This window comes from Gossypium hirsutum, chromosome D10, assembly GCF_007990345.1.
Source record: "Gossypium hirsutum isolate 1008001.06 chromosome D10, Gossypium_hirsutum_v2.1, whole genome shotgun sequence".
NCBI classification, from domain to species: Eukaryota; Viridiplantae; Streptophyta; class Magnoliopsida; order Malvales; family Malvaceae; genus Gossypium; species Gossypium hirsutum.
This window is the reverse complement of record NC_053446.1, coordinates 55,949,230-55,962,816: the sequence shown is the minus strand read 5'-3', so window position 1 is coordinate 55,962,816 and position 13,587 is coordinate 55,949,230. Positions and strand designations below refer to the sequence as shown.

Here is a 13,587-nt window from a genome sequence, read left to right as displayed (position 1 = left end):
TTCAATACATATTTTTAAATTTTTAAATTTTTTTAAATAATTATTTAATTTAAACCAACAGGTTGGATTGGTTTGACCAAAAATCATAATGTGAAATCATCTTACTAAAAAAATGGGTTCAATCCATCTTTTGCGAAATTTAATTCCGTAATTCTAAAAATATTCTATGATCTCCTGTTCTTTCCCCTAAATTCCTGAAATCGTCCTTAATGATAGAAATAAGAAACAAAAGTCTAATATAAAATTGTTTAATGCCTGTCACTGTTTACGTTACCATATCATATAAATAGTGCCAACTTAAGCTTTATTGCCATAAGATAAATAGACAAGCTTAAAATTACTGGAAAACAAGAAGATTTAAACAACCCCAAAATATTAAAGACTGAAACAAAAACAACATATCAATAGACATACGGACAGACATCTTGAACAGTTCGTTCGTCAGCCACCAGACTGGTTGGAATTTGCATCGATGATATCACCGTCTTCCATCCCCAAATCATGGGGAGTTTTGGTAGATGCTATACGTAAACCATCTACATGGAACGTCGTATATTTGAAAACAGCACCAGTCCTCTCGCAGTAATCACGCATCAGAAAACGCAGCGGCGTGTTTCGGCCCATCCAATAGTTAAGCGTATTGGCTTGCGTCTGCCCTTGCACTTTCACAACAATGGGATCCTCTTCTTTCACCCGAGATAGACTTATCAATGTCGATTGAGTTGCTGCTGTCACTCTTTCCTTTCCAACCATCTTAACAGTTCTAAGTATTTCTTTTGACAATGATAGACTAAACGACCCAAAACACTTTATATAGAATTTTCAACAAAAAGAAAAGTATATGTGCATGCATTTTTATTGATTTGCACTTATCTGTTATAATATCTATGCATGGTTTATTAGCTTAATTAATTCTCCAGATAACTATGCCAGTTCCTTGTAATTTCCCATGTCTTTTCCTTTCATCGCAATTAATAGTAATTTTTAAAAAAATTCTCCCTTATTTCTGTTTTGATCACTTTAAATTTTTCTGTTTATTTAGTCACTCTAATTAAGTTAATTGTTGAAATTAATCACTGTCATTAAAAATCCTATTAATCCACTAATAAATTGTTGATATGATAATATTTTTCTTTTCATTCATTTTCATTGCTTGTTTTGTAATCTATCGAAAATTTTGTTGATTGGTATCATATCAAACTTTTGAAAAACAATTAAAATTCAACACTTTTTCCCAACTTCATTAATACTGATGAAGACATAGTTGTTTTCATTTAAGTTTATAGTTTTTTTTGTCACCTTTTCAAGTTCTTCTTTAGGCTTATCGACTTCTTTTTTGGATTCCAATGAATAAAGCTAGCAAACGAGCAAGCTCAGATCGGGCTTATTTCGGATTCGGCTTTTCTCGGGCTCGGATCTATTATGGGCTCGAACTTTCTCAGGTTTAGGCCCTTTTAGACTTAAATTTTTTCGAGCTTAGATCGAGTCAGGCTGGCTCTAACGAATCCAAATAATTTTAAATTTTATAAGTTATAAATATTTTAATTTGAATGTAATAATTCATTTTACTTTTATACAATGACAACACAATTCAAATTTATCTTATAAAAAACATAAAATATGTATTTAATACAGTTCTTTTATATAAAGTAATTAAAGTACTTATTGTATGTAAAATTTATTATTCTATTATATTATATGAATTAACAAAAATATTTTTATCGTTTATTATTATATTATATTGACAATTTACAATTGAATAACTTTTTATCTTTCAAATTAAATTTGTAAACATAATACTTATATTCTAAAATATTTATTTCAAAACCCAAACCCAAACCCAAGTAATATACTAATTAATATTATTACCAAAACTCAAAATGAACTAATTATAAATAGCCCAAATCTCAAGTCCAAAATACAAAAAAGATTAAATCCAATACTCAAATACAATTTGAAATAGTTCTCAATTCAAAATCTAATTTAATAAAAATATATATTCTTTTAAGATATTTAATTACAAAGGCGTAGCTAAGGGGCTGGTAGGGGCATTGACCCCCCCTAAAATGAAAAGTTATCCATTTAGATCCTTTAAAATTTTAAAAAAATTTAAATTAGTAAAGGTAAAATTGCACTTTGGCCCCCTAAAAATGAAAAAATTTTGATGTAATCCTTAAAAAATTATAAAGATTTAGTCTATTGAAATGGTGAAATTGTATTTTTACTATCATAAAAATTAAATTTTAACTTCGGCCCCTGTTTAATTATTTATAACATTTTATGTATTGCTAGTTATAATTAAACATACTAAATTATACATAACTATTGATGTTATATATTTTATTATAATACATAATATAATAATAGTTATATATATAAGGATTTCATTATATAATACTATATCACATACTATAGTAGTAGAGAAGTACATAATATAAAAGTTAGCCCTCCAACAATATTATATAATGCTATATTATATCATATAATATGTAATATATAATATATTAAAATTAATAGTTTATATGTATGCCTCAATGATTAAACATTATAGTATCATGTAATAATATATATTTTATTATAATCTATAATATAATACTAGTTATATATAATAGTAGTACATTATATACTAATTATTATATATTATTATTTATTATACTGTTTGAAATATGCTCTAAGTCCCTATACTTTCCGTAAGTTTGAAAGTTAGCCCTCCTATATTATATTATATAATGTTATATCATATCATATAGTATATAATATGTCACGCCCGGATATTGTTAAGTCCTAAATTGCATGGGAGACTTGCGTATTGAATTGAGAAGTTTTCTAATCAAGCGGACTTTTTTTTGTAAGTAAGAACAAAAGGCGAGCTGGTTGATAGAAGGATGTCAACCTTAGTTCGATTCAAACTGGGAAGTTCTTAGTGAGAGACATGATGATTAAGGATATTTCAGGTGGCTGTTGAATTAGTGTTGGTGAAGGAAGTAGGGGAGGACTATATGTATGCGAGACGTTATTCTCCGAGATTATTTTCTTTCATTTTCTGTTCTTTCTTCATCTTTTTCTCTGATTTGTTCTGGAAGAAAAAAGGGTCAAGGAGCGTCATGCATGGAGGGATGAGACTGAAGTTTGAGCTTTAGAAACTAGAAATTTTGTAAGCCAATAAGCTTTCCAAACTCTTTATATAACGGATTTAAGAAAAGGAAAGGAAGTTAAGGATTTCAAATAAACCATTGATTCTATTCGATATTAGGTAAGTTTATTGATGATCATTTAAATGGACTCTGCATGCAAATAAATTATAGTTTTTATGATGATACATTGTCTTCGTTGGAGTTCTGAATTGGTTGATTGTTTTGATGAATAAGGAGACTCAAGTAACAAAGGAAAAAGCTTAGTAGATGGTTTGGCATCAACTATCAGGTGAGATCTAGAACTTAGGTTTTAAATGAATGATTTCTATTTTAGAATCGTGTGCAAAGTATGTGTGATTTAGTGATCTACCAATGGCCGAGTGTTGGAGTATCGTGTTGCATGTTGTACTTGTTAAGTTCTACAAATGATGAATCACTCTAAGGTTTAATGTTGATGTGTCGTGATGCGTGCTATGTAATGGTATGCAATTGCATGGCTGGGTGTACGTTGACTATGTTGAGTAGATGAAATGATTAACGTGAAATATGTCGTGCATTAAGAAGTAGTATTGCTTCTGCGCTGGTGTGTGAAATGCATGCATGTTATTTATATATGTGGCTTTGCGGAGGCTCGGATGGATGGCATGGAGATTGCATATGCATTTTATTTTTAATTGTGGCTTTGTGGAGGTTCAAACAAATTATATAAGAAATGGAGTTTAATGATTGAATTGTTCGGAGAAAGATGCACACTGGTATATAAAAGGCCTCAATGGATAGTATAAGACTCTGGGAGTCTAAGGCTTTAAGTCGTATATATGAAATGAAAGTTCACGGCCATGACATTACTGTAAATGTGGAAGTCTATGAGGATTGTCTTATACATGGAAGTCCATCAGGACTTTACTGTATGTGGAAGTCTGTCAAAACTATCTTATAAGTGGAAATCCATCAGGCCTATTTTACAACTAAGATTCTATGTGCGAATCGCAATGTACGGGCCAAATGTATTGGACACCCGCCAGATTTCTTTTATATGATCGATATAGGAGTATTCTCTTATTGGTGAATTGCTTATTATTTTTGAAGTATTGGGATGATTATTGCATGGTTCTATCATTTGCTGCTATACTTGATCCTTGATGTAAGTTGAGTTTTTCTACAGCATCTTTTTGGGAAATTGGGTACTGATTGCTAAGGTAACTGGTCTGTCATTAGTGAAGAATTCAAGCAACTTTTCAAGGAGTATGAGAATCAAAGTCATCTTTTCTCGATTATCTATCTCTCAGTTGGTAATAATGATCAAAGTCGAGTGTAAGTTTAATATTTTTATTGAATTCCTTTTTTAATTTTAAATTTGATTTATGTATTTGTTACGGTAAGTTGATATGTGGATTATATTTCATTGTTATAGAATTTTACAAATTATGGCATTGAATCTATTCGAGATAGAACTGAATTTGATATATATTTGGCTGAAAAAAGAGAATTTTAGATGCAACTCGAAATTTTGGATTGGCGTAACTAAAATCGAATTCAATATCTCCTCCTTTCAGCAATGGCAAGGGATTTATTGAATTTTCGAATCCCTTTTAACTTTTATCATTTGTTAAAATATTCAAATATAGATGGGAAAACGTTAATTTCATTATATGGCTTGTGGATATTAATGTGACATTTAAGCTACATATATCTCACATCAGTAATTAATTAAAAATTAAAAATATATATTTAGTAAAAATTAATTTTCTTTAAAATTATAAAAATTATTAAAATCATTTAAAAAACTCTTTTATTAACTTCATGACATGGTTGGTAGATGTTGATGTAGCATTACATGTATGTCACATTAGTAATTAATTAAAATTAAAAATATTAAAAATTATAAAAATTATAAATTACTGAAAATTATAAAAAAAATATTTAAATTATTTAAATTTTACAAAAGAGATTGTAAAAAATTATAAAATTAAAAAAAAGACACAAGAAATTATAAAAGAAAAGTAAAATAAATTACTCAAACATAGATAATTTCAATGTTTCACTTACATAAGCATAAACAATAAATGAAAAAAATTGGTAGGATTATTTTTCCATTATTGATGATTATTTAGAAAAAAAAAATAAACCCTAACCTAATATCCTCTACTCCCAAGTATTGAAAAAAGAAAATATCCAAGTGCTGCATCATCTCATTTTCCATGGCCATTCCCCTCAAGTTTTCCCAGATCTCCAAAATTAGCAGACTTAAACATGGTGAAATCTCTTCTTTCTTTGTTTCAAGAAGTCTTTTCTCTTATATTAAGAAACCAAGGGCTCTGCAGTTAAGGATTAAGGAGAAATGAAAAATCCAAAACGAAAAAATAAAAGAAAAAGATCATCATATTCATGGACATGGAAAGGGAGTACGGGCTCCACTCCCCATCACTTGTTTCTTTCTCTCTCTTTTTTAAATATAGCTGATGTATCGTAACCCAACTAAAAATCTTATTAATGCAATTGTACGTATCAATTAATAGTATGGTTATACTGAGTAAAGATATCATTTCCATAAAGACTAAAAGTACTAGTAATTATTGTCTTTCTATTATTTAATCGAATAGATCGAGTGATTGATTAAAAACTAAAATTAATTAAATTAATTACTAATGAACACAACAAAGAACAAATCACAAAATAACTGATTAACAACCAAGAAGTAAAATAATACATAGGAAAGGATTCACCTAGATTTCATCTGTCACTATCAATCTAATGTAATTTATTTACTTAGTTTCTTGATCCTTAGAAATCCCTAAATTATGCTAATATCTCTTTTGAGAGTAAGAGCAACTGACTTTAGGTTGATTAATTAAATTTTTTTCTAATTAAAATCCCTATTATCGCATTAACATGATCTATAGATTCCCCTATTAGATTTAACTCTAATTAGGAGATTTATGTAATTCTATTTTTAGGATTGCACGTAACTCCACTCAATTACGCAAGATTTGATCTTAAACAGGGTCTATTCCTTCTCTGATTTAAGCACATCAAACATGGATTAATAATCTAGAAATATCAAATAAAGAATTAAGCACATATAATTGAGAATAAAATCTAAGTATTTATTGCGTAAAATAAAAATAAAAAGAAAGAATTCATTATAGGGTTCATATCCCCTAGGTATTTAGAAAATTAGTTCATGCTTGAAAATAAAAACAACCAAGATACAGTATAACCATAATAAATAAAGAAACTCATGATGGCTTCCTAAGAAATCAAATGTGAATCTTCAATCTTGCCAAAAATCTGCTTCAGAAACAGCTTCAATGGAGATTTTTCTAGTTGTTTTCTTGAGTATTCTATGATGGTTCACTCTCATCTTCTTATTTTTGACATATATATCTCTTAGAATACCTAAAAAACTTAAAAAATACATTTTTTTTCAAAGTTTGGTGTGCAATATGGTGAAAACGACACGGCCTACCACACGGCCATGTAGAATAGGTCAACCCGTGTGGCTCTTGTTTTTGCTCCAGTTTTTCTTTTTTGCTCGTTTTTCACTCTTTTTGTTCCCAAATGCTCTACTAAGTATAAAAACATAAATTTAAAAAATTAGAAATATAAAATTTACAATTAACATCAATTAATCACCCAAAAATATATTAAAAATGAGATTAAAATATATTACTTTTAGCATTATCAATAACCATCACCCATTTCAAATGGTCAAAATAAGGGTGTCAAGTTTATAGAAAAAGTTTACCACTAAACCCCAGTTTTCGATGTTTATGTGAAACATATCTTTGATATCATTGGGTCTCCCTCAATGCATGCTCGGCAAATGCTAGAGATTTTCCACCAAGGGTATGTATTAAGGTGGTTAAACACTGGAGGGAGGTCTTTGAAGTTTTTGACGACAGAAGGGGGAGGTAGGAATTTTATTTGGGGTCGGAATTAAATTATATATTTTTTAATAATAAAAATGTAATTTTATCATTTTAATAATTTATATTTTTATAATTTTTAATAGATTAAATCAAACTTTTATCATTTTGGGGCCAAAGCATAATTCTACTATTACTAATTTAAAATTTTATAAATAATAAAGAGATCTAAATGAAAAATTTTCTATTTTAAAAAAAATCAATTATATTCTTACATTTTTTAAACGGGCAATAATTTCATTTTTAAGTTAAAATTATTTTTTAATAAACACTCTCTACTATCGGTATAACTGATTTTTTCTTGAGAAAACAATGGATTTTTTTCCCTTAAATCTCTTTAATTCGGTGAACCGGTTCTTTTAATTATGATTAACCAATTAACTTATGTGAAATAAATTTTATTAATAAACTTAATCAAAGTTATAAAATCATTAACATTGAACATTCGGGTATTTATACATACTATTATTGTTTATGACATAACTCTACTATTCATGACTTGACCCCACTATTCTTGGAACTGATGTTCTGAACAGACTTCAGGCATGCTAGACACGTGTTTCACTCTGGGTTGTGTGCCAAACCACGTGGTCTCCCTTCTACGAGCTCCTTAGGTACATGCAAACTGAGACTACGACCTTTCCTTGCTTTGTGCGAGCTCTCTTTGCGAGATAAATCCGCGAGCTCCCCTTGTTGTCCTCTCACAGTTCGCCTCACACTTAACCGTCTCACAGGTAGACGACCCGAATCTTACCTGAGATTAGGGCTGGTGATCACTGATATATAACAAAGAATTAATCAGATTGGATTCTATTAGGGATGGAATATTATCTTAACCAAACAAAATTTAGTAAATTTAGTTGGTTTTGTATAATTGAACAACGTTAATTTTTTGACTTTTTTCTTTCAACACATAATTTTATATATCTAACCAAAATACAAAAAATAGATCACAATTTAAGAACAAACATATTAATATTCATTTTCTAGCTATAACGTCAATTGCAACATAAGGTATAGCTGAAAATTGGCCAAAACTTATTTTATTTGTTTTGGTAAATCTTTTACCAAAAAATATGAGCTTTTGTTTGTGAACTTTGAAAATTGGTTATGGCACACCATCTATGATACTCAAATATGCAGAATCAAGTGAGTTCAGATCAACTTAAGGCCTTTCAAAGAGAACGAATCATATTGAATTTTAAACAATTTCAAGATATTATTTTTTATCTTAGCATTTTTGAAGATAAATAAAGGCATTTTATATGGTTATAACTTAAAAGAAGAAACGTGATCGTAATTGATTGTGACTTCTCAAATTTAAATAAACTTGTATATATTATGGACTTTTATTAGGTAAAATGTACTGAGGTAACACTTTATCCTTGTTTATATAGGAACTATTATTTCAAGTGCATAACTATCAATAAACTTAATTAATTGATTCATTTGGTTTATAATTAAATTTTCAAGGGAGAAAGATATAGTGGACTGTGATACAAATTAGAGAACATATGTAAAGTTGCGAAATGATGACTGCTTAAAACTTAAATCATAACTAAAGCGAAGTGGCTCTCTGAGCAAGGTTAAATTGACATAGAGGGAATTTGAACTGTATAACTAAGGTCAAATTGACCCATTAACTAAATTCCCTAAAACACATACAAGCTTTTAACGAAGTCGCTTGATCTTCTTCCTTATTTGATTTTTTATCAAGGACTTAAATTGCTTGAAGTTGACAAGCACTTGATCCTTGTGATTAAGGAAATACATTTAAACCTTTATTGAGTAATCATCAATAAAGGTTAACACATATCTATAACCACCTTTTGAAGTTGTTGGAGAAGGCTCTCAAACATTGGAATGGAGATAATCCATCCTATCTTTAGTTTTGTGAATCCCATTGCTAAACTCGACTCGAGCCTACTTTTCAAAGACGCAATGTTCACAGAATTCAAACTTTCCCTACACTGGCCATACAACAAACCTCGTTTGTTCAAGACCAATAAGTCTCGTTCATATGCCCAAATCATATATTTAAAAAAATAATGTATAAAAAAACGTACACATGGCAAAATAAATTTGTTGAAAAATTACACCCATGCATATCAAATAACTAACCTATTTTTATTTTACTTTTCTTGTTTCTATTACATAAAAATATGTGCCAAACTAATTTTCAATTTTCAAAATTACATTATTTATTTTGTTTACTAAATATATTTTATAATTTTCAAAAAATAGAAATAAAAATTATTTATTAAAAATGAAAATATTTTTATTTTTTTATAACTACATAATCACAATTATTGTGACAAAATAATGGAAAATCTAAAATTTATTTATTTAATTAAGTTTTAATTTTTAAAAAGATGAAAAGTCTTTTTAATTTAAATTTTATTATTTATAGATTAAAGTGCTTTTGTAACAACCCGATTTTTGACCCTAATCGGAACAGTGGTTTCGGGACCACAAATTTGAGTCTGAAAAATATTTTTCATATTTTTCTTTTTGTTTTTCTATGTTTATTATGTTTGAATTTATATGTGTGAAAGTTTTGTGAATTAATTTTATTGTTTGAGTGCTTAATTTGGGAATAGGGCTTAATCGCGTAAAATAAAAAAATTAGTGGTTAATTATGAAAGAGCATAATTGTTGTTGTCTTTGTATTTTGGAGGTTCTATGATGCAATTAGTCCACTATATAAGTTAGTGGATGGTAATGGTCAAGAATGACCTTATATCATATGTTATATATATATATATATATATATATTAGTAAAATAATAATAAGTTAGTATAATGATAACTAAATAAAACAAAAGCATGTAAATGGCCATTATCATCTTGATTCTTGCCGAAAATACAAAGAAAAAAAGAAAAGAGAAAAAGGGTTCTAGGGTTCGGCACTTGCATTGGCTAATTAGGTATGTGTTTTTGATTTATTTTAGATAATTTTTATATTTTTGTGATTGTTGCTTAGCACTCTATCTAGCCCATGCCTCAATTTTGAAATTTGATGATGATTTTGAGTTATGCTATTGATGCTCTTGTAAGTTTTGTGATGATAATTGATGAAAAATGAAAGATATTTGTTGGATTGACATGTTTTGTTTTTGAATTTTTGGTGAAATTGAGTAATTAGGGTTAAATTGTGAAAATAAATTTTTGAGAGACTAAAATGCTAAATAAATGAAACATATGGACTTGTATGGACACTAGGAAAATTCGGCCCTCAAGGAGTGTAGTCAAATTTTGTGTATTTTGTGTTTTGAGCAAAAAGGATTAAATTGTAAAAAGTATAAATGTTAGGAGCAAAATGGTAATTTACCCATTTATGTGTTTTTGGATTAAATTGAATGTAATTATATTTAAACTAGCTTATTTTGAATATAATTAGATCAAGAACAGAAGAAATCGGAGTTGGATCGGGAAAAAACTAAAGTAGTCAATTAATCGTCTGGTTTCGACTTTTCACCCTCCGAGGTAAGTCTACTAGCTATTTAATGTCATAAAATCAGTATATAGGTATGTATATGTGCTGTATTTTGATGAATTATAATTTAAAATATGTTGGTTGAAATAATTAAAAGTATGAGTGAATTATATGCGTTATTGTTACATGTTCGAATCATAGGTATATACTTATATAGTCATTTGAATTTAGTTAAAGTATGAAGATATATAAGGATATACAATTATAAATGTTATCGAATTTAGTTGGAGTATAAAAGTTTTATATTTTTATATGTACAAGTTTTGAATTTATACATGTATATACAAGTATAAAGTATTGGTTTAATAAAAGGTATATATATAGGTGTGTGTGTCCTTAAGATTCGGAAATAAACATAGGTTTATATTGGTATAAAACTTTGTATTGGATCTATAATATGCAAATATACATGTATATGTCCTTGTATTGAATTTAGGTATGCCATTTATACAAGTTTATAAGAGGTTCAACTATGCAAATATGCATATATATATATGTTCTGTAATGAGTTTAAGTATGAAATTTATATATGTATAAGGGAGGTTCGATTATGTATGTATATTCATGTAAAAATTCTTGAATGGAATTGAAGATATGAAATTATTAGTTTGGAATATCATAAGGTGTTCGAATGCATGATATTAGGTAGTAGGCTTTAATGTATTAAGTTATATATATATGTCCGAATGTATAATTAAGTTATTGAGCTGAATTTGATGTCTGAACTTTATATACCTATGTGGATTAAAGATATAGTTTATAAATTATTGAGTTGAATTTTTATGTGGATAATATATGCAAATAGGAGATACAACTTCTGTGAATTGAGATTTTAGGCTCAGTGCCTATCAGGTTTACTGCCGGTGAAACATTTTAGACTTTAAGTCTAGCAGGCTTGATGCCGGTGAAATATTTCAGACTTTATGTCTAGCAGGCTTGACGCCGGTGAAACATTTCAGACTTTATGTCTAGCAGGCTAAGTGCCAGTGTATTGAATCAGGCTTTAAGCCTAGCAGGTTTTGTGCTGGTGAATCTGTTCATATTATGAGTTTACATGTATCGGATATGTATATGATTTAGTCATATGGATTTAAAGAATATGTATATACATTTGGTCATTGTGTTTGATGAGCATATAAACATTCATTTATATGTATTTGATGAGCATGAATTTATATATATATATTCAATTTTATGAAATTGTTAGGTATATTCACATTCAAATAGATGTATGTGAGAAATCTATATATGCATTTTGGTAAGTATAAATGTATTTGGGTATACTCATTTGATGTGTGTATATATATAAATATATTCGGTTATAAAATTTGTTAAGTATATAAATATGCGTTCGGCTACACATATATGAAGTGTATATGCATTCGGTTTTAGGTATTTGATAATGATGTATGCATTTGTTTATATGTAAATGATATATAAAAGTATTCGGTTGTAAGTTTTTGATGAGTATTTAAATATACAATATGTAGTATTTGCGATTTCGATAAGTTTAATTATGAATTTATATGATTCTTCTTTTATATATATTTTAGTTATGTTATAGACTTACTAAGCTATGTAAGCTTACTTTGTTTGTTTACATCTATCTGTTTTATAGATAAAAAAATCAAGCTTCAAGCTCAGGGATCGTCAGCAAGTTCATCACCCTATCTATTATCTCGGTATTTAAAATATTTAAATTCTAACTATGGCATGTACAGACTAGATAAATATTTTGAAGGTCGTACTTTGTTGTATTGTATATGAATATAATAGCCATACTAAAATGGTTTATTTCCTTATGGATTAGCTAGTTTGTAATGTCTTTACTAGTTGGATTATAATGTCTTTGTTTATTAAAAATGGTTAGAAGAGAAGTTTAATATTTTTCATATTTAATATTAGACTAAGTTTATTATATTTAAATAATATATATTGTATATGTATTGATTTTGAGATGGTTGTGTTTTGTTCAGTAATGCCTCGTAACCCTAATTCGGCGACGAATACGGGTTAGGGGTGTTACAACTTTTTTTAAATTAAAAATTAATATTGGTTGGTGCTTTTTTAAATTAAATAATAATAATTTCACTTTCATAAATTTTCTAACCATAATGTTTTTTTAATTAAAAACATAATTTTTTTAATTTTTAAAAATCCAAAGTTGTTACCCTAGTGTTGCCACAACAAAGCTAACATATTCAACAATGATGATGATGATACTCCTTATATGAATTAATCCTACAAGGCTATAGTGGATGTTATGTCAAGTGAATTAAACCTGAAAGATGAAAACATTGAAGTGAAAGGAAAAAAAAAGTTGAAGCTATCAAAGAAAAATATAATGTGAAATGATCTCAAGAGACAAGATTGTGAATGAGACAGATCAAATAATTGTTAAGAACGAAGAGGTAAAGGGTATTTTACCAAAATATTACAAAAAAATAAAAAAATACCAAAATAATATTAATTTTTTATTTACCAAAATATTACGAAAAAAATAAAAAAAAGTTAAAAAAAAAGCTGCTGGAGGATGTGACAGCACCCTGGTGGAAGGGCTGCCACAGGCGGCACCACCCCCTTATAATGGGGGACCATTCGGCTGGCTGGTGGGTGGAGAAGGAGAGGGAAATGAGAAGAAAGAAAGAAAGAAAAGGAAAGGAAATGAGAAGAAAAAAAAAAAGAAAGAAAGAAAAGGAAAGGAGAAGAAAAAGAAAGAAAGAAAGAAAAGGAAAGGAGAAGAAAGAAAAAGAAAGGAGGAGAAGAAGAGAGAAGGAAGGAAAAAGAAAGAAAAAAAAGAAGGTAATTTTTTTTGTATTAATTTTATTTTTTTGTAATATTTGTGTAAAAAATCTATGTTATGTACATTGTATGTGTTTTATTATTTTATTTAGCATATATATTTTATGAAATTTATTTAGCATGTTGTAATTAGTTTTTTTAGAAAAATAGCATTAAAAATAAAATGATAAAAAAATATGTTTAAGAAAATATAAAATACGAAAATAAAAAAAATACTAAATTAATAA

General features: G+C 28.0%; 1 protein-coding gene and 1 long non-coding RNA gene across 2 annotated transcripts; one reads left to right on the top strand and one right to left on the bottom strand.

Annotated features, from left to right (window-relative positions):
- Positions 1–441: 441 nt before the first annotated feature.
- Positions 442–753, bottom strand: LOC107915531 (small ubiquitin-related modifier 4). Its single transcript, XM_016844678.1, has one exon. It carries the CDS (start codon positions 751–753, stop codon positions 442–444), a length of 312 nt encoding a protein of 103 aa, XP_016700167.1.
- Positions 754–10,455: 9,702 nt separating this feature from the next.
- Positions 10,456–12,443, top strand: LOC121222478 (uncharacterized). The gene is made up of 2 exons (XR_005919780.1): positions 10,456–10,548; positions 12,177–12,443. It is a non-coding gene; the product is annotated as an uncharacterized lncRNA (long non-coding RNA).
- The last annotated feature ends 1,144 nt before the right edge of the window (positions 12,444–13,587 follow it).